The sequence below is a fragment of the Sturnira hondurensis genome, unplaced genomic scaffold (assembly GCF_014824575.4).
Source record: "Sturnira hondurensis isolate 20B ecotype Veracruz unplaced genomic scaffold, ASM1482457v3 Scaffold0000167, whole genome shotgun sequence".
Classification (NCBI taxonomy): domain Eukaryota; kingdom Metazoa; phylum Chordata; class Mammalia; order Chiroptera; family Phyllostomidae; genus Sturnira; species Sturnira hondurensis.
The window spans coordinates 11,027,583-11,055,243 of record NW_028072798.1 but is presented as its reverse complement, the minus strand read 5'-3'; the positions used below and the strand labels follow the sequence as shown (position 1 = coordinate 11,055,243).

At 61.4% G+C, this 27,661-nt stretch overlaps 1 protein-coding gene and 1 long non-coding RNA gene across 2 annotated transcripts; one reads left to right on the top strand and one right to left on the bottom strand.

Moving 5' to 3' along the window:
* Window positions 1–5,558: 5,558 nt before the first annotated feature.
* On the top strand, window positions 5,559–13,876 carry DACT2 (dishevelled binding antagonist of beta catenin 2). Its single transcript, XM_037063989.1, has 4 exons — window positions 5,559–6,064; window positions 10,851–10,983; window positions 11,287–11,550; window positions 12,252–13,876. The coding sequence occupies exons 1-4, from the start codon at window positions 5,828–5,830 to the stop codon at window positions 13,859–13,861; spliced, it is 2,244 nt and encodes a 747-aa protein (XP_036919884.1). The 5' UTR covers window positions 5,559–5,827; the 3' UTR covers window positions 13,862–13,876.
* An 18-nt stretch (window positions 13,877–13,894) lies between these two features.
* On the bottom strand, window positions 13,895–27,049 carry LOC118999483 (uncharacterized). Its single transcript, XR_005069113.1, has 3 exons — window positions 27,039–27,049; window positions 23,248–23,252; window positions 13,895–13,957 (listed from the first exon to the last, which is right to left on the bottom strand). It is a non-coding gene; the product is annotated as an uncharacterized LOC118999483 (long non-coding RNA).
* Between the last annotated feature and the right edge of the window lie 612 nt (window positions 27,050–27,661).

Genomic DNA, 27,661 nt, shown 5'->3' with positions numbered 1-27,661 from the left:
AGCTTTGGCGCCATCGCTACGGTAGGAAAAATGGAAGGAAATGAGTGAGTGTTCATCGTGGAAGAATAGCTGAGTGTATCCAGAAATGCCACAGTGCCCCCCTCCTGAAAGAGCCAGATGGTGCAACTAATTGGAGTGCTGTGTGTAGTGTGGGAACAGCGGTGACGATGAGGGTGACAGGTAGGCAGGCAGGTGACACTGTCACTGCGAGTAGTGAACTAATCATTAATAAGGAAGGACGTCCAGGAGACTTGGACGTTGAGCTCAGTGAACGAGGAAGCCTACATCTGCTGGCTTAGCCAGGAGGCTGCAGCGTTTACAGACTCACGTCCAAACGGCAGGGGACGGAACCGAGAGCACAGGACCCCACCCGGGGAGCCCTGTTCACCCTCCAGTGTTGGACCACTGGGGGCACTGCAGGGGGAGGAGCGTGACCAGAGAGGCCCATCAGTCCAACTGGAGTGTCTGGACCTGAAGCCCAGGGAAATGAGGGACGTTGATCGGTTATTTTGAATGAGCTCCCAGGTGTCACCTCAGGGGAACGAAGACACTCTCTCCCACTCCGTGACACACACTCGTCTGCTCTTTCATGCGCCCTCTCTCTCAACGGGGGCTCACGCAGCCCTGTGGGTCCAGCAGCCCTGGGGGCCACAGCAGATGGTGTGGGGTCCACAGGACTCGGCTTTAATATAAAACAGACGCTCCGGACCCCGGGCTTGTTTGGCCTCGCTGAGGGCACGGCTGGACCTTTTCCATGGTGGATGGAGGGACAAGGGGCCCTGGACACCCAGGGGCAGATTTCTACCCAAATAAGTCTTGCCGCGCCAGTCTCCTGGGCGAGGGTCTGTGCGATGCTTGTCTCACGACCCCGTGGAGGAGCCCTATTTCCACCGGCAACGTCAGCTGGACGGCAGGTAGATGGACGGTAGGTCTGTAAAGGACCGCACAACGAAACACCGGGGGAAGGTCAGGTTCAGGGGGACGGAGGGACGCACGACACTCCCTGCATGTGGCCCGTGCACCTCGTGCATCACTTTTGTGACAAAAACTCTCAGAAGGTAAAAAAAATTATACCACTTGGGAGATGGTTTAAGACCATGATATTTCTAAAAAAATTTTTCTTTCAGTTTAGTAATGAACTACTTACCGTATATTTTTTAATTCAGCAAATGCTGTTAAGCAGCTACTATGAACCAAATACGTTATAAGAATCTAAAGTACATCGGTTTGAAAACAAAGATCTCTAATCTCACTGAGCTCACAGTCTGGGGTGCGGGGGGAGACGAGTCGGGGTAAGAACCATCAGGAAAAGGCAAAGAGAAAGAAACTGCAGAGCAATCCAGAGGACGAGGTGCCGAGAGCAATGGCAGCGGACAGAGGCCCAGGGGCACTGCCCAGGGGAAGCGGGGCTGACGGACAGGACCGAACAAAGCTGCGAGGACGGAAGGCAGTCGCCACTGGGGAGGCCAACCCACGAGCCTTCCAGGTGTGTGGGGGCCGGGGGGACGTGCAGAGGTCCTGGGCATTTGAGAGGCTGCAAGGAGACTGGGCGGGGGCGGCCTGAGAAGCCAGGGGAGGCCAAGGAAAGCCCAGGAGGAGCGAGACAAGGCTATGGGAGCCATCGGAGGGAGGAGGCCCCGCAAAGCACTGCACACGCTGGGCCGCTCTCTGAGCGGGGCTGGGAGTGGGTGGGGAGGGGCACCAAGGGGCGATGGGTTGACTTAGGTGCTGAGCTGGCTGCTGTGTCGGGGAGGCCCACGCAGCAAGTCTCCGCAGTGGGCGAGGCAGTCAGCCGGCCTCCCCTGGTCACCACCCTCCACGTCCATGTCCCACCCTCCTCCCCTGAGGAGACCCAGCCAGTCCATCCAAATGACCTCACTTACTCTCATCTCCTCTTCAAAGACCCCCCTCCAATGCGTCAGGTTCTGAGGTGCTGGGGGGCCCAGGCTCCAACAGAGGACTGAGGGGGGGCCCGGCTCAGCCTGTGGCCCACTGCCTGGTTATACCATTTCCACGTAGTTGTCGACTACAGATTGATCAGACACTGGATAGAGCGATGTGTGTGTGTGTGGTGAGTTGAGCAGGTATGCGTCTGTGTCAGGGGAGGCAAAAATCTCCCACACCGAGCTTCAGGGGTCTCCCTCACTGCACGCATCCACCGCACCCCACCGCCCCCAGGTCCTTGCACACCCACTCCCAAGTGTCTCCATTCTAAGCAAAGCCCCCCCGACACCCTGTGGACTCGCCCTGGACTGTCCCCCGGTTGCTTCGTCGGGGTCCACCCCAAGAAGCGGGTCCAAGGGTGTGCTCATTTGAGCCACGAGGCCACGCCCCCAGATGGCCCTCCACGGCGTCCCCCACCTTCCACAGCCCGTGTGCCAGGGGCCGGGCCGCGTCGTCCACCCAGAAGCGCAAGCCTGGCTTTCTCTTCGCCAGCTGATGGACAGAATCCATCTAAATCGGGGGGGGGGGGGGGAGAGAAAATCACACAAGAGAAAGTCACTTTGTTGGCTGCGGAAAACACATTGGATAAAAGTCAACATCCGTTCTGGGAGCGGAAGACGATTTCCTTAATCTGATAAAGAGTGTTTTCAGAACCCGCAGACAAACGCCATTCTCGGTGGCGACTTGCAGAAATCCACCCCGCTGCCCTGGAGACAGCGCGGCCGTGATAACATCTCTGTCTCCGAGCCTGCGCCGAAGGCCCTCACGGCCGCCCCACGGCGGGGAAAGCAAGCAAGAGGTGTGTGGATGGGAAAGAAGCAATCAAACTGACATTCGTCACACATCACTTAACTGTGTATGAAAAACAAAAGAATCTGTAGATAAATTATTCAGGTGAGTTTAGCAGGTTGTTAGATGCCTTCCCGGTGTTTCCATATATCCACAGAAATTTTTAAAAATGAATTTTTAAAAGGTAACATTGACAAGAGCACCAGAAAAAAAAAAAACACACGCTAGGAAAGTAGGGCTGGCTGGCGTGGCTCAGTGGATTGAGTGCTGGCCTGACAACCCAGGGGGCACTGGTTCGATTCCCAGTCAGGACACATACCTGGGTTGTGGGCCAGGTTCCCAGTGCGGGGCACATGAGGCAACCACACATGGATGTTTCTCTCCCTCTCTCCTTCCCTTCCCCTCTCTCTAAAAATAAGTAAAATCTTAAAAGAAAAAGGAAGAAGAAAGTAGGGATAAACCTAACCAAAGATACAAAAGACCCCTACACAGGAAATTATAAAATAATACTTACAGAGGTGACAGAAAACCTTCACACAGAAGGGGCACTCCGTGTCCCTGGGGCAGAGCCCGAGTAAGACGAAGACTCCATCTCCCCGCCCGCCAGGCGTGCCCACTGAGCCAGCGCGACCCCCTCGGAGCCGTGGCGTGTTCCTCCTGCGTGTGCCCCTGCTGGGCTTCCCGGCGTGCTCGAGCTCCCGGAGGACACGGTGCAGCCCCCGCTCCGTGGGGCAGCGCTTCACGTTCAGCTACAGGCGCTAACCCCGTGTGGGGACAGACAGACAGACGGCAGTCTCAGGAAACCGAACAGAGAGCCCGGACAGACCCAGATGTGTTGTGACAGAGGTGAGACCAGGGAGCAGGTCGCACGGACGGGCTTTTCCCGCAGTACGCGTCACACTGAGACGCGTGTTTGAGAAAGAGGGAACAGCGCGACGCCCGCCTTCCCCTGACGCACGGAGAGCCGGGCTGGGGGGCGTCGTCACTCTAAAGAGAAAGGTAAAATAATGCCGTTTCCAGAAGCAGCATGGCATAATACGTTCGCGAGCTCAGAGGAGCAAAAGTGTCTTTAGAATGGCGTTTGAAGGGATCAGTGATCAACAAGACAGTATGAAAACTAAGAGCTTTGTTCTCCAAAAGCCCCAGTTCTGAGACGCCACAGACGGGGAAAGACAGACGATGGAGGAAGGGCCCAGACCTCGTCTCACCCCCTCCCCACATCGCTCTCTGGAAAAGGAGTGATTTTTTTTCACAAAGAAAAGGAGAGTCGGGGGTCTTCTTCATCACACATGTCCCGTAATTGACCTGAAGGCAGAGTCGCGTGGACCTGGGGCGGCTCATTCTCCACCCGGGGCATTTTCCTCCCGTGCCAGACGAGACGCACACAGAGCCAAGGAGAAAACTCAGCAGTCACGAGGGACCCGGAAAAGCTCAGTGACAGAAGCATTCGAGAAACCAGGAACCCAAAGGAATTTCCTCTTTCTGACCAAAGGCACCTGAGAAAATCCTGCCGCCAACATCAGGCTCTCCGGGAAAGACCGGGCGCTGCGTCCTGAGAGCAGGAAGGCAGCGGGATGTCTACCACCACAACCCAATGTTGTGCACGCAGCTCTGGGCAGAGCAATAAGACAAGAAAAACAAAAAAGAGTGCAAATACGAAAGGAGGAGGGGAAACTCCCAGGTGACACAATCTTATACACTTTTTTAAACTCGAAGGATTCCACTAAAAATGTATCGAAACTAATAAATTCAGCAAGTTTGCTGGGATCACTATAAAAAATCAATTGCTGGTTTCTATACACTAGCTATAACATCCTGAAAATGAAATTAGGAATCATGCATTTACAATAGTATAAAAAATAAAACATTTAGAAAGAGCAACGGACGCACAAGGACCCCCCACACACTGAAAACTGCAGAACGCTGTTACATGACAGCCCCAGTTCATGGTCCAAAGATTAGCACCAAGACAGCAATCCTTCTCCATCAACCTCAGACCTCACACAGCCTCCATCCAAACCCCAGCCAGCTTGTTCGCCAACACTGACAAGCTGGCCCTAAAGCCCCCCGGGGAAATGACAGAACAACCCGGAAACTCGAGGCTGGAGGACTCGCTGCCCTCCAGCCCGGGCGTGGCGTTGGCCTCTGGGCTTCTCGATACGGGCCAGGGAAATGGAACCGAGAGTCTGGACATCGACTTTCTGGGTCAGGAGTCCCAAGACAACTTAAGGGGGAAGAATCGCCTTGTCGCAGGTGGCGAGGGGCCCTGCACATCCACGGGCAAAAGAAGGGGGCTGGACCCCCACCTGGCATCACACACGAAATTAACTCGGAATGGATCAAAGACTTAAATGCAAGCACTGAAACTATGTCGGGGGGGTGGGGGGGACTCTTAGAAAAAAAAGCACAGATGTGATTAATCTTCGACCTTGAACCAAGCAACGGTTTCTCAGATATGACACCAAAGGCACAGGCAACAAAATACAGATAAATCAAAATTAAAGACTTTTTTCCTGTAAAGTACACTATCAAGAAAGTGAATAATTAGCCCACAAAATGGAGAAAATATCTGCAAATCATGTATCTGACAAGGAATCATGCTATGCCAACTATATCTCAGTAGAGCTATTATTAAAACACACACACACACATACAAGCCCGGGTGTGTTTCTGAAACACAGGCACACATCAGGCAAGTGGGGGGGGGGTCAAATTGGTAATGAGTTTATCATCCTAACACAGCCCTTACAATGCGATACAAAACACACTCCTTACAAGAATGTGCTTTTTTTATGAGGAAGTTTGTTCCACTGTCGCCCCCTCCCTTCTCCCAGCCCGGCTACTCCTTCCCCCTCGGTCCCCGCAGAGGGTCCCCAGGCGCGGTGCTCAGCCGACAGGGCGGGCCGGTGGGGGGGGGGGGCGGCCGCTGTGACCTCTGGGCCTACACAAACACCGCCCTCCACGGTCACCGTAGGTCCCACCCCACCTGGGCGACCTGCGGGCCCGGGGGCGGGGAGAGGCGGCGCAGGCGGCCGCGCTCACAGCAGGACGCCGCCAGAGAGGCCCCGGAGGCTTGGGGAGGCCTGGCCGCAGGATGTGGTCCCCGGGCGCCCCGCAGGGACCCACGGGCTGGGACCGCCGCAGGATGGGCGCCCGGCTGCGCGCCGCGCTGGCGGGGCTGCAAGAGCTGCAGGGGCTGCGCGCCAGGCAACAGGCGCTGGTGCGGGGCGCCCTAGCCGAGCACCCCCCGCCCGCGTCCGCCGTCCACCGCGTGCCCCGCGCTCAGGAGCTGAGGCTGGAGGCGGCGCTGGCGGCGCTGCAAGACCAGTTGGTAAGGAGCGCGCGAGGGGCCTTGGCGCCCGGGGCCCCGGTCCAGGTGCGGGCGGCGGGCGCGGCCGGCGTCCAACGGACCAAGGGGAGCCCTCTAGGGTTTGGGCTCCAAATGAGTGGGACGCGGGGGCCCGAGGGACTCTGGAAGCAGCAGAAACCGCGCCGCGCTGAGCCGGGCGCAGACGGGGGCGCATTCCTGCGGGTTCGAGTTTCACGCCGACTGATAAGGACGCAAGGAATCGGCGTCCGCGGGGGGCCCGAGCCTTCCCGTGATCGGATCGCCGGACCGGCTTCTTCCTGCTGTAGGTTCAGGGGCAGCGGTGCCGGCGCGCAGAGCGCGCCCCCAACGGCCCCCAGGAATGTGCTGAGGTTGAATGGGGCGGTGTCGTTGTAACAAAACGCTGGGGGAAGCCCGTGGCGGGTGCGGCCGCGGACCTGGAGACGCCGTGGAGCCCGAGGCCTCAGCGGGCATTACCATGGGCCTTCTCCCCGGGACCCCCAGGCCACTTCCTTGTGACAGACAAGCGGCGCGGGGATGGCGGCTCCTCGGGTCTTAATCCGCTGCACGGTTTCATTTTCTGTATCAGAAACAACTCAAAAGAGTCTGTGCGATATTATAGTGTGTTTTAAAGAAAAAAGTAAAAGGCTGCGTGGAAAGGTTTCTATAATGGAGTTAACGCCATTGTTCTACGTGAATTTTCAAATTAGAGACTCAGACCTGCCCTGTTTCAAAGTTGCTGCTTTTACCGAGTCGCCGGGTGCAGCCCTGCGCCCAGCTCCGCCCGGCTGTTAGCTGGCGGCCGTCCGGCAGGGAGGCCTGGGTCCCAGGCGCCTCCCCCAGGTCTTTCCTGATGGCAGACACCAGACGCTGCAGCCGCGCCTGCCCAGGGTTCAGCAGCTGCTCAGGGAGGGACGCAGCCGGTCACCCCCACCCCCTGCACTGCGCCCAGGTCTCCGCCACGGTAGTGTGCTTAGGGTTACCTTTGCTCCCAGGCCTGTGCTGCCTTACCCGTGAGCTCAGCACATGTGCAAGAGCCCACAGAGGCGCCCCTCGGGAGAGCGGCTGCGAGGGGCCGCGGCGGGAGGCGGCAGGAGCAAGTTGATGATTAACTCGGCCGCAGTTACACGCAGATGGACTTGGGAGCGCGCAGCCTCTAATTACGAGTAGCCTCTGGAAGAGAAGATCAAACAAGCTCTTTGGTTTCATTTTTTTTAATGTGGGGACCAGAAGGAACACGCATACTTTGTCTTGAAACTGGGTCCTGAGAACGGACTACGTGATCAAAGGGAAAGAGGGCTAGAGCGTGTGACGTCGGCTCGCCCTTTGCACTTCCACATTTTTCTTCCAGGGAGAACACGGGGCGTGTCCCTGGCTCCACGGTGCCCCTGCATACTCTGAGGTCCCAGCCCCGCTGCTCACACCAGTAACTCCGGGTTAGCTCACCCCCGCCCCCACGCCCACCTGGTCAGGGACCACGGTCCAGGTGTGAAGGCAGAAAGACCGTTTATCTGGCCCTGGGCACCTTCCTCCTGCAGTTTCCCGAGTGTGAAAGGCGGCAGCCCAGCTGGGGTCCATAGCGGCGTTCCTCACATTCTGCATCTGAAATCCCAGCCCAGCGCAGCCCAGCACGCAGTAGGTGCTTAGCTGGTGTGTACTGGGTGAGGGGCGTGTCCGACGCTGTACCAGTCTGGAGGTGATTTCAATCCCCACCGTCTCCTAGGGTGGATGTCGGAGCTAAGGAAGCCCCGTGGCTTCCCTCTGGGCAGCCCTGTGCTCCCCTGTTTATGCCTCCAGGAGACCTGTCACCCCGTCACTGATGCAGACGGGCTTGGATGCCCAGGAGTCCTGAGGCTCCCTCTGGCACCAGGTGGCGCCGCCCTTGGGCGGGAGGTGAAGACAGAGAGGTCTCACCCCGGAGCATTTCCTGGTCCTGCGTGCTGCGGGTCCTGACTTGTCCCCAGCGTTTGGCGGGCAGTTGCGCAATCCGCGCCGCAGGACCAGCGGAAGGCCTGGCTGCTGCTGTGCACAGCGTGCCCTGGTTCTCCGAGACTGGCTGCAACCGCTGCCTGAACCCTCAGGGCGGGAGCTCGCTCAAGGCCAGGAGTGAGGGCCAGGCAGCTGCAGGGCTGGAGGCCTCCACCTTTGGGGAGTCTCGTGCCTGTTGTCCTGGAGGCTGACCTGTGCCCCCGCCTTGGCTGCTGATTGATGGGCCTGTTTTCAAGGGAGGGCGTGGGGTGGACCCGCCCGCAGCCAGCCAGGGAGCCCAGGCGTGAAACGCATCCTTTCCCGTGCTCAGCTTTCAAGGAAAGAAAGGCGGTGTCTGAGAGGCCACCTCTGTCGCCTCAGCTTTGGGGCACTTCCTACCTTCATCCTCGGGACCTGCCCAGGGGGTCTGAGCTGGCTGGCTGGCAGGCAGGTGTGGGGGTGAGGGTGGGGGTGGGGGGCGGTGGTGCTCCCTGGGAAAGGGGGCCACTCAGAGCTTGTGTGTGCCCAACATGTGTCTTCAATGCCGTCCCTGGAGAGACGTCATCAGACTCTTTGTGGTTTGTGGTCCCCAAAACTGTCTGTGGTTGCAGGGCAGCTTGTTGAAATGCTGGTTCCTGGGCGTGTCTCTGAGCCCCTGTCAGCAGGTGCGGTGGGAGCCAGGTGTGCTCTTCATTGTCACCGGACACTGCCCAGACAGGGAGCTTGCAGGTCGGAGAGTGGAGAGGCCCCCACAACCCCTGTCACCCAGCACCCTCTGGGCCTGGCCCTGCAGCAGGCACACTTGACCCTGGTCGCAGAAGGCACCTTGGATTCAGCACAGAGTCAGAAACTGAGAAGGAGCAGAGGGAAAGCCAAGACATAAAACTCTGAGTGAGGGAGAAGAAGGGTTAACGAGGACAGCGCAGACCCAGAGTGGGAAGCCCTGGGTGGGCAGAGGGGCCCCAGGGCTGCAGGAACCCATCGGTGGGGAGCCGCTGCGCTGCGTGGTCTGGACACTAATCAGAAACCACCCCCAGAAGGCCTGCCTGGCAAACATTAATCACAGGCAGTGGGTCTCCACGCAAACACACAGGGCCACTCTTGTTCTGGAAGGGGGGCTGGAGAGGGAGGGAGGGAGGAGGCCAGCTGGGGGGTCTGGGAGGCGGCCCCCGCAGAAGGCCTGGCAGAGCAGAGGCAGCTGCCCTGTGTCAACGCTGAGGTGGCCGAGCACATGAGCCGAACTTTCTTCCATCGGCGCCAAGCTCTGGGTCTTGACGGGAACAAAAGTATCTGCAGGAAGGCTCACACTGGCCCTTCGGGAATCTAAGTGGTGGTGTCTGCCGAGTGCCAGCTGGGAACTCCTCCGCACCGCCTGCTGGCTCCAGCCTCAGGCACTGGGAAGCTTCCCCCAGGGTGGGGCGCTCAAGGTGAGCAGCCAGGACAGCTGCCCGTCTCGTGGTTCCAGGGCACAAGCTTCGGTGGAGTTGGGGGCAGGCGCAGGCAAGTTCCATTTGCAGGTCACACTGGGGCTGAGGGGCTGTCGTCATCAAACAGGGAGGTCACTTGGGACCCAGCCCAGCGGGCGCAAAGGTCGACCCAGCGCTGCACGCCCCCTCGCCCTCTGAAAGAGCCGGCAGCGGCCCCCACCTGCTTCTCCCCCGGCCTCAGCACCTGCAGCAGCGAGATTACCGGAGCGGTTTTCCTGGGCCCCATGGTTTGGGGCTCAGGGATCTCCTCATTTCCTACCTACAGTCTGAAGTACACTCAGGCATTTTCTTAAACAGGACAAACCACATAATTACATCCGTTAATTATTTTCCTCGAACGTAATTGTTAATCAAAACCAGAGACGGGGCCGGTGGACCTTGAAGCAGGGTGAAGCTGCCTCACCGAGAGGAGGAAGTCGGGGCTCAGCGACACGAGAGGCAGAAGGTCCACACGCACATCCGCGGTGTGTGTGCCTGTGTGTGTGGGTGATGAGCACGAGCCACATGCATGTGTGCCTGTGCTTTGGACTTTATACATGCATGTACAGTGTGCTGCATAATATGCACATCTCTGTGTGCACGTGTGTGTGCATTATAAGTGCGTGCCACGTGCATGTTATATTGTGTGACATGTGTGTTGTGTGCCAGGCTCGCTGTAATCTACAATGTGTGCTGCATGCATGTTGCGTGGCATGCACATGTGTGCGCCATGTGCAGGTTCTGGAATGTACACACTGTATGGGTAGTGCCAACAATGGCTCACCCAGGTCGCCGCTGGAAGCTGAGGCCTAGAGACACAGAGCCTCTGGGCAGTGCTCAGCTGGGACGCTCAGGCCGGGGCCCTCAGGCAGCTTTCGAGGGTCAGGTCTTCAGGTGGCCCTGGCATTGTCCTGTCCTGTGGTGCCTCTCCCGCCCGGAGAGCCTACGCAGCTGCACAGGCCCGTGGGGGCCCTGTTTCTCTCCGGGGGACCCTCCTTCCCTTTGAAAACCCAGGTCAGCTGCCCCAAGTGCCTGGGCCAGGGCTGCAGGGTGCAGGGCATGGGACGCAGGTGCCAGACACGAGGCCCCTTCCACGGCAGCACCCACCACGGGTGGGTTTCCGAGCTGGCCGGCCCTGACTCCGCCCACAGGCGGCACCACTCTGCACCCTCACAGACCATGTCCAGTTGAAAGTTGGTGACAGGGAAGCCACCATGTGGAGAAAGCCTGCTGGGGGCAGGGGTGGGCGTTCCTGCCTGCGGAGCCGGACTGCCTCTGGTGGTGTGGGCGACCGCCCAGGGTCCGCAGAGGGCAGCGGCCCAGGGCCCCAACACCTGCACCCTCTGCCTCCCTAGAACCGGTTACGACTCCAGGACATGGGCCTGAAGACCCAGCTGGACCGCCTGGACCAGCAGATCAGTGAGCTGCAGCTGGGAGTGCGGAGGTCGTCCGCCGAGGGCCCGGACAGCGACAGCCGGCCCAGCTCAGGTACACGCCACACACAGGTGCAAACACACGCGCATATCCCCACACACATGTGCACACAAAGATGCAGGCACAAAAGTGTGTGTGCACACTTGAGTGCATGTGTGTTTATGCACAAGTGTGCCACTCTGTGTTGCATGTCCATGTGTACATGTGATGGTGCACATGCATGGTTTCCCATACACACGACACATACGCCCGATCACACACACACACATAACATGCCACACACATATACATGCTCACGGTCACTCACACACCCGCCAAAGCACACCCTGCACCGACCGCCCTGTCCGCCCTGTCCAGGCTTCTACGAGCTGAGTGACGGCGGCTCCTGTTCCCCGTCCACATCCTGCACGTCCGTGCACAGCAACTGCCTGTCCTCCTCCCTGGGCACCCTGCTGCCCGCAGGCCCCGCGGCCAGAACCAGTGCAGGGGCCTGCCGGCCCTGGTCTGCGGACGAGACCACCATGTGTGGGGGCCCCCTGCCCGTGTGGGGCCGGCAGGCTGCGGAGGGGCATGCAGGTCAGCCACTGCAGGGCACCGCCCGGCCCCGGCCAGTGTCCACAGGTACGAGAGCTGGGAGGGGTGGGGAGCCCATCCCGGGTGGCAGGACGCTGGGCACAGCAGGGGGCCTGTGCATGGGGGCCCCTCCTCATGTCCTGCAGACGGTTTGGGGTTTTGGATGGAGGCGGAATCCCACACCCCCTGGCAGAACTGTTGTGAAAAGCATGTTTTCTTATTTAAATGAACGTCAGAATGCTTTTACAACACCCTCCCACACCCTCACACGCCTGCCTGGCGGCCATACTCCGTGACGTGGAGGCTGTGCAGACAGTGGGCCTGGGAAGCCCGGCACACGGGGGACGCCTCTCCGGCCCGGGCTGCCCCTTGAAGAAGGGCCTTGTCCTTGGACACATTTTATTTCCAGTACGAGACCTGGTTTCCTGAAACCCATTTGGTCGTTCCTTGGTGCAGGGCCCCAGCACCCCCTTATCCCCAGGAAGGTCTGTCCCCAATGTCTGTCCAGAGGCAGCCGTGTGGCCTCAGGTGCCCATCCTTCTGGGTGTCATCCAGGTCAGAATGGACACGGCTAGAGTCCAGGGTTGATGGTCCAAGCCGGCACCATTCAGGAAGGGTTGGGGTGCCCCGGGGATGCCAGCGGCAGGCCACGCACTTTTCTCAGGGAGGGGGGAGGCCTTCGCGGGGGGCCACGTGGCTGTGGGGGCACAAGCCCTCATCTCTGTGTCTGCTCATTGTTCTCTTCCCAGGCGATCTGGACAGAGTCCTGCCGGCTGAGGCGGGGCTCCCAAAGGCTGACGCAGAGGCCAGGCCCACATCCCTTCTCCACCGCGGGCTAGGCCTCCTGCCCCATGTTCTGGACCCCAAGTACCGGTGCGACCTGGTGTCCAGGGGCGGCGGGGAGGTGTACCTGTTCCCCAGCCCCCTGCACGCTGTGGCTCTGCAGAGCCCCCTCTTTGCTCTGACCAAGGAGACCCCACAGGGTGACAGCCACTTGCCGCCCCTTAGCAAGTCCCCTCCCAGCCCCTCAGGTCCAGGCTCGGTCCAGCCTGGGCCGGTCCTCGAGGCTGGCTCAGCCCAAGCCTATATAGACAAGCTGCTAGGACTGCGGGGCCAGAGGAACCTGCTAAGGGGCAATGCGTGTGAGCAGGGTCCCCCAGGGGGCGAGGAGTCCCTGTCCCAGAGAGCAGAGAGTGCACGTTGCCCAGAGAGGCTGACCTGCTCCCCAAGAAGGGTAGATGCCGGAGAGGGGGCCCAGAAGAGGGAAATGGGCAGGAACAGCCTCGAGCAGCGGGAACCTGCACCCCTTGTGGGCCCCACGCACCCCAGCAGCCTTTCCAAGAACAGACACAAACGCTGTAGTAGCTGCATCTGTGTGGGGGCCATTCTGGGCGCCCCTCAGCTAGGGGGTGGGTCTGCCTCCAGCTGCTCCTGGACTCAGCAGGCCACTCCTGAGGACTGGAGGGGCAAGGCCACATCACCCAACAAGGCTCCCAGGCCCTGTGTCCACCCCCACTCTGTGGCTAGCAGAGCTGCCTTGATGGGGCTGAAAATGGGCCAGAAAACGGGCCACCCCATGACAAAGGCTGTGAGGATGGGGAGGGGGATCTGCAATAGGGCACTAGGGTCAGGCAGGCAGCCACCACCCTGGGGCACCCCCCAACATTCCCCCGCATGGGGTGCTTGGCTCAGGGGGAGGCCCACCCAGGCCATGGAGGCCCCTGGCCGGTCCTGCTCCGAGACCAGCCTCTACCCTGTGTCCTTCCTCGTGCCCCTGCTGGTGGCCAGCCAGGAGGGCCACGGGGCATCAGCCCAGGCCCTGTTCCCTGTGGAAGCGGCCCCTCTGGTGGCAGCTGGTGGCGAGGCCCGCAGGCGGCAGCGCCGGTGGCGGTCCTCTGTAGAGATCGCAACCGGGGCCCGCCTGGCCAGTGCCCAGGGCCCTGGTGTGGGGCCCCCGAGGCCGGCCAGAAGGAGAGGGGCAGGCCCACCACCCGTGTGCTCTCGGGCCAGGCCCAGGCCCCCTCACTGGGATGCCCAGGCCGGGAGCGTGTCTGGTGCCTCCGAGCATTCGGCCGAGTGCGCTTCCCTGTTCCGCTCCACCATCACCGAGACCAGCGGGGACGAGGCCAGCGACCACACCGCCAACTGCTTTGGGGACCAGGAATCCAGTGGCAGCGACATGGAGGACAGTGTGCAGGGCACTGGGGGCCGCCCCCTGCAGCCCCCACGGGCGCCCACCTGCTCCCGGCCACCCCTGCCCCCTGCACCCAGACTGTGCCGCGTCAAGGCCTCCAAGGCCCTGAAAAAGAAGATCCGCAGGTTCCAGCCGGCGGCTCTGAAGGTCATGACCCTGGTGTAGCCGAGGGGAGCCGGCCAGAGCCCCCCAGGCCAGGCCCAGTGACCAGAGCTCCAGGAGATGCCACCCTCCTGAGGAACCAGGGAGGAGGACATGTGGCTGAGGACAAAGTCCAGCTTATTCGCCTGTTTAACATGCAAACACTTCTCCTTCGTGGTCGTCACCGGTTTGTTCCCCAGAGTCACGGCTGGGAACGCCGCTGGGATCCTGGGAGAGGAGGTAAGGGGCGGGCGCCCTGGGGCCACAGTCCCCGAGCCTCGGGGTGCCTTTCCCCGCCCCACGCGCACATCCACAAAGAACCCATGAGGCGGGGGCTCACCAGCCACCCTGCCTGCCTTACGGAGACTGCTCCCAGACTCTTGTGTCCGCTGTCATCCAAGGCTGGTCACCTCTGTCCGGCTCTGCCTGTGCCCAGTCCGGGCACGGCGTCCCTCGGGGCACGGCTGCCAGACGGAGGGCTGGGAACCGGGCGGTGGGAAGCCCATGGTAAACCCTCCACAGGAATCAGCACACAGCTGACGTCATTTCCTTCGCGAGTCGCAGCAGTGCATTTTCCTTCCCCGTTCCCTTCGCACTTTGTGTTTCCCTGCCGGGCAGTAGGTGTTCAGCAAACCCTCATTCCCTCCATCCTGTGGCCACTCTTACCCGAGGGGGAAAACATTCGTGTGAATGCAGCCCAAGCTTGAGTTCCAAGACCCTTACGTGGAGCATAAAAGTGTTTTTGAAAAAAATAACGTTTTTCAGTGTTTATTTGTCAAAGAAATGTCCCTCCACTTTTCCCGGGGGAAGACAGGATTACAGGGAGGTACCTGCTGGGCCACTTTCTCCTGAATGACCCAAAGCTTCTCCTTAGCAGGGCAGGAGGCCCCGGGAGGAAGGGGGCGTTACTCCTGGGCCCTCGGGGGGTCTGGAGCCCTCACTCCTGCCCCCAGGAACTTTCAGAGGAAGACTAAGAAGAACAGCCAGAAGACTAGATTCATTAGCATTTAGAGGCATGGTAGGCACTAGTTAGGCATTCGTGTGACAGCTGGTTTCAGAGCCAGTCTAAGGAGGTGAGCATTTGAAGAAGCGGTGGACGCTTCAGAACTAAGACTCGGTCCACATAGACGGAGGTTTCTGAAGACAGGCGGGCCGCTCTCCGTAAAATCACAGATGCAGCCATTTCAGAGGGTCCCGGTCTGTCTGTGGAACTAAACCTCCCCAATCACATGGAATCAGCTCCAGCAGAGGGGAGGGGGCCTCCTGAGACTTTAAACCTGCGTTGCTGCTTAAAGAACAGCGTTAGCCCACCAGGGCAGGGGTTCCTTGTACAGACAGCTCACACAGGCTGTTTTGTAAGGGTGGTCCAACTCGCCACCACGTCAGTCCCACCCCTGCCTGGGTCCCTGCAGCAGCCCCTCCAGAGACATGGCCGGGGAATTCCAGGTCAGTTTCTCTAGTCGGCGTCCTGCCCTCGCTGACGTCAGATTTCCTAAGTGCTTTTCCCAACTGAGGGACTTGGAATGCGGACGGGTGAGTGCTGGCTCCCCTCCCCTCCTTCGTGAAAGCCACCCTGTCCCTGTGTACCACCGGACAGCAAACCCAGGCCCTTGCCCCTTGCCTAGATCTGGCAGAGTCGGCCCCCGACTGACCCTGTTTATCCTTTTCGAAAGCCCCCTGGTTTCCTACCCAGATGGCGGGCTCCACAAGGCAGACAGACAGGAATGCGGCCCAGCCCGGGGACCCCGGGCCTGTCTGTGCAACTAGCAAACCTCGGCGCCGAGAAAGCCAACCACAAAAACTGCGCACAGCGCCGCCAAAACACAACATGCGTCTTTGCACAGGACTGTCCTCTGGATCCGCCACCCTGATCGGTCACCAGTCTTCCTCCCTCTCCCTCATTCTCCCCCGACTTCCCCTCCCTCCCTCCCTCTCCTTCTCTCCCTGTCTCCCACCCCCAACCCCTCATCTCTCTCTCAACGCTGGAGGTCCAGATGAACACTCCGACTGGCCCAGGACCCCAGACTTCTTCCTCCCTGGTGCTCCTGCCCCTGGTGCTCTTGCCCCTCACATCTGCTCTCTGGCAAGTTCCGGGGAAATAAGTTTAACCCTAGACTCCAACTTTCCACCTGCCCAGGGCCCAGTGCCTTTGCCTCCCCACCAACTCACCAGGGGACACAACCCCGGGGGCCCATCCTGTGGGGCTCTTAGCAACAGGTGGCCCCCGCCAGCATCGCCATGACCTCCCTGAGTTCATGTCCTCTCTCACAAAACCTCGGCCTCAGCATGACGGGGGAAATTGGCCAAGTTGAACACGGGCCCCAATCTGCCTGCTTGCCCAGCCCGGTGCCTGTCCCCAAGGAGCATGACGAAGGGAGTGGCCAGGCCCAGACCCTCCAGCTGAAGAGCCAAGTGACCGGGACAGTGGTCGTGGTCACAGCTGTCCCCCGCAAGGGGCTATGGACACTGCCTAGCTCCCAGGCTCGCGCAGTGGCAGGCCCAGCTCAGCCTCCTGCAGTGTGAGTGGTCAGCTCCAGTCTCTGACCCCCTTCTCCAAGCATCAGCCTGCCCTCCGCCCCAGGAAGGGCTGGGGTCTGCCGTGGGCAGGCACCCGGGACACAGCTCTTTGGGGAAATACTTCCAAAGGCAGCGTCGGTGACGAGACGCCCTTGGAGCCAGTCCGCAAAGCGCCCAGTACTGCAGGCTCAGACGGGGCCGGTCAGGAAGGCGCTTCCCAGCATGCCCTGTGGCGCTCAGGCCGGAGCCAGGCCTCCACCACCCGTCCTGGGCTCGGGTCAGCCCGACGGGAGCGTCCTGCAGCCACAGGTTCCAGTCGGAGCTGGCAGGAGCCGTGGCGAAGCAGCAGAGCACCGCTCAGGGTGCGGTGCAGACGGGCTTCCCCGCGGCAGGCGCTGCACGCGTTTGCAGGGGACCATGGGGGACACAGACTGCCGAGGCGTTTGTGTGTGGACGGCCCGTCTACCAGTGTGCTCAGGTGATACACTGAAACGTGACCCTTTGACTGACGGGGTCGCACATCACCCACCTCACTGAGGGGGTCGTGAGGGTCGAGTCAGAAGGACAGCGTCCCAGGAGACCAGAACATCACTGTGTCTCTTTGCTGTCAAACCCTTGGTGGCTTGTCCAGGTCCACACTCCAAACAGAGGAAGTTTCGGGGCCCGGAGTCAGCTCGGCCCAGAGTGTGTGGAATGGAGAGTGGGGGGCTCGTCGGGGCTCCCGCCTCGCCCGGGTCGGAGGTCACCAGGAAACCGGACGGGAGCCGCAGCACAGAGTCTGCCTTCCCTGCTCTTGTCCCCGCGAGAAGTCGCTGAGGCCGAGGGAATTCGGATCCGCCCCTCGGTGGCCCCAGGACGTGAGAGAACAGTGGAAACCTGTTCAACGTGAAGACTGTACTTTACACCTAACTCAGGGAAAAGCGCCGGGTACGAAGGATTCCGGGGCCCGGCGGGAGAGGCCCTAGCGGCCTTGCGACACAGGCACGGGTGGGCCCTGCGGTCCACAGTGCACCGGCCCGGCCGGCCTGGGTTTCTGCGGCTAACCGTCACTGTTTGCTTAGCAGGTGTCGCCAAGTGCTCTCAGGGGAACCTTCCTCTGACCCTCAGTGGGGCCGGTCTGCCGGGCACGGGCACCCGCAGCAAGCTAAGGGGGGCGGGGCGAGCACACAGGTGGGTGGTGGCCAAGCCCTCCGACCTGTGCGGCAGAGTCTGAAGATGAGGGAAGGCCTTCGAGGTCACAGCTCAGGCAGGGAAGCCCTGTGAGGGTGACGGCCTCCTGCATACCTGAGCCCCCTCCCCCGGCAGTGGGTGGATGGCCGCCCCCAGGGCCACGGCTAGGAAGCTGACCCGGGGCAGTGAGGCCCCGCCGGGCCCTGCCTGTTCCCCCCCACCAGGCCCCAGCCCCCGGCTTCAGGCCCTGCCAGGCGGTGGGAACAAAACGCACCACCAGGCGAACCTGAGTGTGCGCCTGCTTCCTGTTGGCTGGCTGACATCTCCTATTTGAAGACATTTTAGATTTCGGAGTGGTTCAAACATCCCACAAATGCAAAGCCCCCCACGCTTAGCAGCGGGGTCTCACACAGGTTGCCACACTGCTGAGCGTCTGTGCATCTCAGGCCGTGCGCAGGAACGAGCAGGCCAGGACTCCAGGAAAGCCCCGCCCTCCGCCCGCTGCCCGCCCCCCGTCGCCGCCCGCAGCCAGGTCCTGAGGTCGGAAGGGGTCTTCCCCAACGTCTGCGCAGCGTGGTCCCAATGGACGGGCCCAGAACACCCCGAGGCTCCCTTTCGATTCTGCAACTCCTGTCAGTGGCGTCATCTTTGCTGGTTGCTCCTTCACCCAATGTGACGCTGAGATACGTGACAGTCACTGGCAGCAACTGGGCACAGGCGACCCATGTGCCCAGGTCCCCACATGCTCCTGGGGTCCGGCAGTCCCCGTGGCCCGGCCCAAGGGGCCGCCCACCCAGCCGATGACCGGTGTTCAGGCTGCACCGCCCACGCGCTGCCACAAGCCCCAGCCTCCCTGCGGGCGCGAGCAAGGGTCAGGCCACCATGTCCCTCCCAAGGGGCTGCACGAGTTCCCTGCAGCTGCTGAGACACATCTCGCACGTTTCGTGGCCGAACTGGACACAACTGGTCACTGAGCAGCTCTGCAGGGCGGAGTCCGAAACCGGCTCCCCGTGAGGGCCAGCTGTCTCGCCTCGGCCTTTTCCTGCCCCTCTCCTCCACCCCAGCCCCTCCCTCCCAACAGGGCAGCCACCGCAGGCCGAGTCCTTCCCACAGGGTGTGTGTCGGGTCTCTCTCCCCTCCAGTTCCACTCACAGACACCCCCGTGCTGACAGTGGGCCCCCCGACAACCCCTCCTCTCAGGTCAGCCTCCCACAGCTGTAACCCCTGTGCATGGGGGAGCCCCACGTCCACAGTTCCTGGGGTCAGGGTGGGGGCATCTGCGGGGCCGCCTCTGCAGCCCTGAGGGGAGGTCGGCTGCTCCCCCAACAGGGCGAGGCTCCTCTCTCCTCCCCTCTGGCCCAGGCTGGGTGTCACCCGACTGCGCGCCTGCCGATCAGATGGCTGCACAGCCTGTTTGATGCTGACTTCAGTGGGCGTTTCTCTGGTTACCACTGGGCTGCTGCCCGGTCAGCGGGCCCTCTTTCGTGAGTGGCGGACAGCGCTGCTCAGCCTGCCCTGCGTGGGTGGGCGGGGCCACACCGAGGCGTGAGGAAGGAGCTTCACCTGCTTGCCCTGCTCGGAAGGGAAGGTTCGGGCCTGAACTGGAGACGAAGGCCTCGAGAGAGGAGGCTTCTCCCGGACCAGCACTGGCTACAAACTCGCGCCAGTTTCCGTGCGTTCCTCTAGGATCAGGGCTCCTGCCGGGGCCTCCAGTGCGGTGTCAGCGGCAGCCAGAGAGCCACTGGTTGGGAAGTGGGTTCGTGAGCGGCTGTTCTTGTTCCATTTTTTTCCATTTTTAAAAGATTTTTATCTATTTTTAGAGAGGGGAAGGGAAGGAGAAGGAGAGGGAGGGAAACATCAGTGTGTGGTTGCTTCTCACAGTGATGTTCCCGCTGCTGGGGAACCAGCCCACAACCCAGGCATGTGCCCCAACTGGGAATCGAACCTGTGACCCTTTGGTTGGCAGGCCAGCACTCAGTCCACCGAGCCACACCAGCCAGGGCTCTTGTTCCATTTCAAAGAAAAGTTCTTCCAATATCTCACAATTTCTGCATCATTTTTCCTAGATAGGCCTCCAGGAGGCCCCGGGCGCCCTGCCTACAGGCAAACCCTCTGGTCCCCTCCCCGGGGTCTGTGCCAGGCTTGGCTTCTTTCACTAACCGGGCACCTGCTAGGAGCAACGGACGCCGGTGTCTGCATCCGAAGTTCTCCCCGCGCGGCAGGAATGGGAGAACCGTGAGGCACTGGACCCCGAGCAGTCCCACGCTTGTGGGCCCAGCCTTTCACTCTGGTGGGCGGCTGGTGACACGGGAGAGCCCGCCTCACGGAGCCCGCACGGTCCCTGCAGAGACCAACCGCCGTCACTGTTATGAAAGGCATGCTGCACCGTCTGGCACCACTCACCAGGCCAGGGCCCTCCGCTGTGGCTAGGCCTGTCCCTCCCCGTGGCCGGTGTCCAGGCCCGGACGCTGCTGCTGGTCAGCTGCTGTGTGCCCGGGGTTGGCTGTGACAACTGTTTCTCCTGGGCCACAGGGTCCCAGCCCAGTCCGGGGAGGGGCTGTGCCGAGCTTTGCTGATGGAACTGAGCTGCAGTCCCTTCGTGAGGGCAACGGAGGGTCACCGGGGGTTCCCGCCACTCTGCCCCGCGCCCTGCCCCAGGGCTCAGACACTGCAGAGCCTTTAGCTGTTTTCATACCGTCTGGTCTGACCCCTGGGCCTCACTGCCCGGCCAGTTCAGCCAGCGAGCCCGGAGGGTGGGGGCAGGGAAGGAGAAGGCAGCACTTCCCGCCTCACTGGGAAGCAGTGGCCTGTGCATTTCTCCTGAGCATTTCCCTGTGACCTGCGAGGACAAGGTGGAAGGTGCCCTGCAGCCCCACCCTGGCACACAGTCAGGGGGACAGGGAGGGCTGCAGCACCCTCTTGACCTGGGATCCTCTCCCACAAACGCACTGGTGCCCGAGGGTCACAAGCTCATGGCCCCGCAGGCTGGCTCCCTCTGTGGGGCCGCAGGCGATCACCCCGTGTGACCAGGCTCGTGGTCTGTTGTGCCTTCTCCACGTCCCGCCCCACTGGGAGAAGGTGGGTGGGCCTTCGGGCCATGAGGCTGGTGGGGGGCCACTCTCTCCCTCTGCCCTCACATGGAGGTGTCCCTAAACAACGCGTCCGCACGGAGGGCGGACTCTTAGGGGCGAGCGCCCCCGCCCGAGCCCATCCCTCTGGACCACACACTGGGCCCCCAGCGCCCCCAACACAAAACGCCCTGGGCTTTGTGCTGGTTTGTCACCAGCAGCACAAAATGGGCTCTGTTTCCAAAGGGGGACCCACCGTCCAGGGCTGTGAGGTGTCAGCGAGTCTCAGAGGGAAGGACGGTCCGCTGCACCCCCACAGCCCTCCCCCGGTCCAGACTCCGGACTGGGAGGCTCTGGCCCGGGACCCCAGCTGCGGAAGCAGGCTCGGTGGGCATGCACAGCGGGTCTGGGCTGAGTTAATGTTTACAGCTCTGTGAACCCTCAGAGTCTCCAGAAGCACACGTCCGGGCCTCTGGAGCCCGAACCCCCCCACCCCCCGCTGCCAGAGGGAGAGAGCGGGTGCCGGGAGGGAGGTCCAGCAGGGTCAGGAGGAGTTGGAGGGGCCTTCTGATGGCCATGCAAATGTTTGTTTTAAATAAACATTTTGGAAGTCAAGACCCTGAAGCAGCCGCAGGCCTCCATGCAGAGGCCCATCACTCTTGCTCGTCTGCAGTGTGTCCAGCACACGCTGCTCTCCCCAGACTTTCTGTGAGGCCACGGAACAGCGTCTTAACCCAGGGTCAGGGACAGACGCAGAGCACACGGGGACCCTTCTGAGAGTGGGTTCTGGGAAGAACATAGGGAAGGAGAGGGTTCAGAGTGGAAGTTCGATTTTCACTTAAGTGGAGATGTTTTCAAGCTCAAGAAAAGACTCACAAAAATAGGGTCATTTATTCAAATTTGGCCTTTTCACAGTACAATAAATTCATGTCGTGTTGAGAGCCAGTCACTCTTTTAAAGGTCACAACACCCCTTCATTCCTTGCCTCACTCTGTCTCCCCATGGGGCTCTGTCACCCGTCAGCTCAGGCCTTCCCTGTCACGGCATTCAAGGGCCTGTGGGGGAGACTGGCCAGGGACTGTCACCTCTGTGAGGTGACCCGTCTACCGCCTCCTCCAGAACAAGGCAGAGAGACCAGCAAGGCCACCTCCGGGTGCCCCACCCTCTTCCACCCTCAGGGGGTCAGGGTGCTCCCGGGGGATGAAGAGCACCCCACGTTCATCACCACAGTCGTGGGGCGTCCTCCCCTCATCGTCATTGTGACAGCACACCCCGCTCCCACGCGAGAGTGCACTGCCCTGGTGACGAGGCCTGACCCGCAGGGCCCGCTGTCTGCCGAGCGCCCAGTCTGCCCGGGGAACAGCGACTGGAGTCAGGGGCTTCCCCTGCCACGCTCTCGGAGGTTCGAGCTCTGCCGGCAGCCGGCCCTTCCCCGGGCAGAGTGAACCCGGGTCCCTAAGTGCCCTGGGAACAGGGGCTCCGGGGCTGCGATCCACTGCAGGCCCAGCAGTGAAAGGACTCTCCCCGTCTCACTTGGCTCTTGTGACTAGAGCCCTTGGACAATGACACGGGCCGTGCGTGCACCAGCTCCCAGCGGACCTGGTGAGGAGGCGCCTGATGACAAGAGGCAGGACAAGGACGCAGACCGGCATGCAGACAAGGAGCCACCATGACGGGCAAAGGCACTGGCAGGTGGAGACCCACAGCTTTTCGGCAACACCTGCTTGTCCTGTGGCAAGCAGGGACCCTGGGCACAGAGCCAACTGGGCTCCGGGGTCCCTAAAGTTCGGGGCCTGCTGCCGCTGCCTCCCTGTGTGTCCTCGGCCCCGGCCGGGGCACTGCCACTGCGCTGACTGGACGGACCGCCCGGGGGGTGGGGTCCACTCCGGGAGACTGGAGCCGCAGGTGCCGGCGTCTGCTCTGCCCAGAGGTCTCTAGAGGTGAAGGGGCAGGGTGGCTCTGTGGGGAGAGGCGGCGGCCCGCGCAGGGGGTGGGAGCCGTGGGGTGGAGCCAGTAGCGCTGNCAGACAAGGAGCCACCATGACGGGCAAAGGCACTGGCAGGTGGAGACCCACAGCTTTTCGGCAACACCTGCTTGTCCTGTGGCAAGCAGGGACCCTGGGCACAGAGCCAACTGGGCTCCGGGGTCCCTAAAGTTCGGGGCCTGCTGCCGCTGCCTCCCTGTGTGTCCTCGGCCCCGGCCGGGGCACTGCCACCGCGCTGACTGGACGGACCGCCCGGGGGGTGGGGTCCACTCCGGGAGACTGGAGCCGCAGGTGCCAGCGTCTGCTCTGCCCGGAGGTCTCTAGAGGTGAAGGGGCAGGGTGGCTCTGCGGGGAGAGGCGGCGGCCCACGCAGGGGGTGGGAGCCGTGGGGTGGAGCCAGTAGCTCTGCGTGGGGCAAGACAGTGTGCGGGGGTTTCAGCCGGCGTGATAGCCACGGCACCGGTACGGGAAGCCCATGACAGGGCCACACGGCGCCACGCATGAGAGAAGGTCTGCAGAGGGGAGACCGTGACGGGCCCGGACTGCCCAGGGGTCCCCACCATTGAGTGCAGGTCAGCTCTTCCCAGCCTCGCAGTGGAAGCTGCCCCAGCTGCAACCCCACACACAGCCTGGGCTGCCCTGCAGCCCACATCAGGGGTGACGGTGTTGACCAGGCCTGAGTCCTGTTCCCAGCCACGTCCATGTTCAGGCGGCATCTCTACTCTGCAGGCTCCCGTTGGCACTCTGCCGTGTCACCTGGGCACTGTCCCCAGGAATGTGGGGTCTTGCTCCCCACCCCCGCCAGGCCCCCAACAAGATGCCCCTCGGTTCACGGGCACTGTGAGGTCTGGGCAGCGCCACTCAGGCCACAGCGAGGAGAAGCTCGGAACCACCCCCGGTTGCTCTGAAGACAGCACAGGGCCAACACCCCCCGTCTATTCCCACCTGCTGGCTCGCCATTTTGCAGACCAAAAATGAGAGGACAAGCCTGAGAACTCGGCTCACGCTGTGTTCCAAAGAGGGCCAAGGAGACCTGGAGTTTGACCTGGGTTTGTAGCTCGATGTACGTGTGAGAGCGAAGCACTGAATGGTTATGATTGCGCCGCATTAACGTGATCAGTGGAAATGACAAAAGAAGGTCCGTTGTGGTGAAGCTGTGTGGCTCAGTGGGCTGAGCGCGGGCCTGCAAACCAAAGGGTCGCTGGTTCGATTCCCAGTCAGGACACATCCCTGGGTTGCAGGCCAGGTCCCCAGGAGGGGGCGCATGCAAGGCAACCACACACTGATGTTTCTTTCCCTCTCTCTCTCCATTCCCCTCTCGTTAAATAAATAAAATATTTTTTTTAAAAAAAGGAAGAAAGAAAACACATGTTTAAAAAAAAAAGGGAGGGAGCCAGTCTTTATCTAAAGGCCAGACTGCCTTGTGTGTTTGGATTCTCTTTTCTTCCAATTCAGAGGGGACGTGTTTTTCCTTCACCTGTCCCATCATTTCAAAGGAATGCGCAGCCATGGTGGAAGGTTCAGAAAGTCCTCCAGCAAAGAGCAAGGAGGAGAGGAACGGCGAAGCAGGGGGTGGGCGGGGGGGCGTCTGCCACCCGGGGCCCTGGAGGACCCTTCTGCATGGTCGCTGCTCAGACCCAGGGGCACCTTCCTGACTGCGAACGAGGCCCCTCTGGAAGAGAAGCTGGTTTAGAACAAGTCGTTCGCGTCAGAAGCAGACCCAGCCCCCCCCCCCGACCCCGGAACTCTGACTCCTGAGCCGGTGGTGTGGAAGCAGAGCTCTCGGTCACTAGAAGTGAAACCAGGACACATTTTAAGGCAGTGAAGGGAGGTGGGTTTTTTCCTGGACACTCCTCAAAGGACAGGGCCATTCTGGGAACCCACTTTCAGAAGTGTTTATGGGCAGCCATTAAGTTGTTTATGGCGCATTGGAGTAATCAGGTGTCCCGCAAACCCGAGAGGGACAGACAGTTCTCCCAACAAAACACTGTTCCCAGAGGCAGACAACCCCCAGGTTTGGGGGTGAGGTTAGTGGTGGCTCAGGCCAGGAATTCCCGAAGGGGCCCCGATGGCCAGGCAGGAGGGAGTAGTCTGGGTTGGTCTCAGTCGGAGGTCGGAGGCCAGAGGTCAGAGGCTGCCCAGGCAGCGGGGCTGGAGCAGGGAGTAGAGCTGTGTTCGTTGCTCAGCGTCCCCTGGACTCACACAGAGGGGGTGGCCCGTTTCCACCAAGTCTGGGCCACCAGTGCTCTGTGACCCTCCCTACATCTCGTCACTGCCCTGCAAGGAGCAGGCGAACTGTTGCACGGTCCCTTCCTCCAAGTTCAACCCCCCTAGGGCTGTGTGTCCCTGTGTTCTGGCCACAAAACCTTCAGGGCTCCGGTCTAGACTCACATGTCTTCCCATCTAACAGCGGGCCTGTGCCGACCACCCACGGGGAGTCCACGGGACCCTCAAGCCAGACAGTGGGCCCCTCTGTCCCCGGTTCCCTGTCCCTGCCCCGGGCTCTGGCAGTGCGGGCAGGTTCCGGTCACCCGCGGTTTGCTGTCTGCCTGCCTGCCCCCCAGCTGGGTGCCGGGACGAGCTCAGGAGCGTTTGCTGGGTGAAGCCAAACCCGTGACAGGACTCGAGAGCAGCTGGGTCCTGTGCGGTTCTGCCCCTCGGCCTCCGGGAGGGCAACCAGCCCCAGGCCATCCTCACTCGGTCCCGGCACGTGCCTGGTCCGCCAGCCCTGCGCTCGGATGGAGAAAGTTCCAGAGCCTCACAGTGTGTGGCAGTCCGGTCACGTCAGCAGGGCTGCCCTGGAGTGAAAGGGGCCCGAGTCCCGCAGCCGAGGGAGGGCACCAGGGTTTCCGCTCGCCTCCCCCCGCAGACGCCCACGCCTGGCCCCTAGNGTCACCCGCGGTTTGCTGTCTGCCTGCCTGCCCCCCAGCTGGGTGCCGGGACGAGCTCAGGAGCGTTTGCTGGGTGAAGCCAAACCCGTGACAGGACTCGAGAGCAGCTGGGTCCTGTGCGGTTCTGCCCCTCGGCCTCTGGGAGGGCAGCCAGCCCCAGGCCACCCTCACTCGGTCCCGGCACGTGCCTGGTCCGCCAGCCCTGCGCTCGGATGGAGAAAGTTCCAGAGCCTCACAGTGTGTGGCAGTCCGGTCACATCAGCAGGGCTGCCCTGGAGTGAAAGGGGCCGGAGTCCCGCAGCCGAGGGAGGGCACCAGGGTTTCCGCTCGCCTCCCCCCGCAGACGCCCACGCCTGGCCCCTAGGGACTCCAGGTGCGCGTCCCTGGGGACATGGGCTGAGGGACCAGCCTCACCCTCCCAGAGGAGCCTGGCCCTTCTCACCCCAGCACCGCAGCCCCCACCCTGCGGCCCAGACTGGAGCCCACTCCCTCACCCACACCTCGGAGAACGGCAGTCAGACTAGTTGTTTTTAGAAGGTTCTGTTTGCGGGCACACACACAATCACACCTTACTACAGAGACACCTTTGCACGGCGGGTCATTTAATTCTTCATCAAGTCTGAAGGCCATGTCCCCACCCCACCCCCCACCAAGCACAGTGGCCCCACACCAGTCAGGGCAGGCCTGCTGTGGGGGCATGAGCGGGCACGGGTGCACAGAATTAGGAGCACAGAGTGTGGGATGCGAGGGGGCCTCCGCCCACCGTGACAGGGGACTCCCTGTCGGAACCTGACCAGATGGGGCCTGTGACCCCACACAGCCTTCTTCCCACCTGGAGGGGGCGAGCTCCTCGTGGCCTGTGTCCTCGGCTCTTCCCTCACAGCTGCCCTGCCGGTGTCACCGAGCACTCGAATCATGACGAAATTACGCACGGACGTTTGCAGTAAACACCGAGACCAGCGGGTCTAGGCCCTGAGTGGCAGTGAGCTTCCTTCCAGGAAGCAGGCTCTGTGCATTCTTCTCGGCACACGGAGTCAGCCGAAGGAGGGACTCGGCTGTAAGCCCTCCTCCAACCCAAGAACGGTCCCTCCACCAAGGCCCGGCTGCCTCTCACCAAGCTGCTGGTTGGACAGTCCTGCAGGTGAGGGAGGGGTGGGCCCCGGGGCCTCACATCTGATCCTGAAACAGTGTCAACAAGGCGCAGGAACCCGGCAGGCATGGTCCAGAGACTGGCGCCAGGTGGCCAGTCCAGCGGCCCCGGCGCCGCCCACCCCACAAGGTCAGCAGACACCAGGTCGGGTCCCCGCGGCTCAAGGACCCACTTGGCTCTGGGCTGGTGGACCTCTCAGCAGGTTGTTTGTGTCCGTAAAAGAAGGGAGCAGTTATTCGCACCCCACGCCCTCAGCTGCCTGAGGTTTGTTTGTAATGAACACCAACCCGAGGTGCCCCGTCCACCAGTGGTTATTCGGGGACCGCTGACCTCTGCCCTGCACAGACATTTCTGTCTCTAACTACCGGCTGGCCAATTTCTTTCCCAAGTAGCTTTTTTTTTCCTGAATAGGCGCTATTACACGGAGGGGACAGGCTATACCCTCATTCGCTGCTGCCCTCCTTGTGGCTGCAAGGACATGGCTCAGCTCCTCTCTCTTCCTCTGCCCCACCCTTTCCTGGGTGAATTTCAGGGCCCTCTTGTCCCTAGACACCTTGGACGGCTCCACAGCACGCCTCTCGGTCATACTCCGCACAAACTCAGGGTGCCGAGTGAGGCACCCACGGCGACAGCTGGGCCTCGGCTTGCTCACGTTCGTCGTCACGCCGTGGCCCTTGCCGAGGCCCACGGCCGAGGGGCAGCGGAGAGCCGTGGCTGCCAAGGGCCGGAGGGTCCAAGTGGCATTTTCAAACTTTACATTTTTAACACAAAAGATGCTCCAAGAACCCTGTGACATTTATTTACCTGTCTACGCAAATGCTAGACGCATGCCTGCTATTTCCACAGATGGGCAAATAAACAAAGGAAGGAAGGAGGCCTATTCTTCACCCAGTCTTTGCAGGGTTTAGGGTTGGGGTCCCTGCACTCGTCAACCGGAAGGCGCCACCCAGGACGGCCCAGGTTGGCTCTGGGGGCCAGGCCCTGGGCGCAGCGGGCGTGGCACCGGCCTCTGAGCTGGAAGCAGGCTCCCGGCCAAGGTGGGCT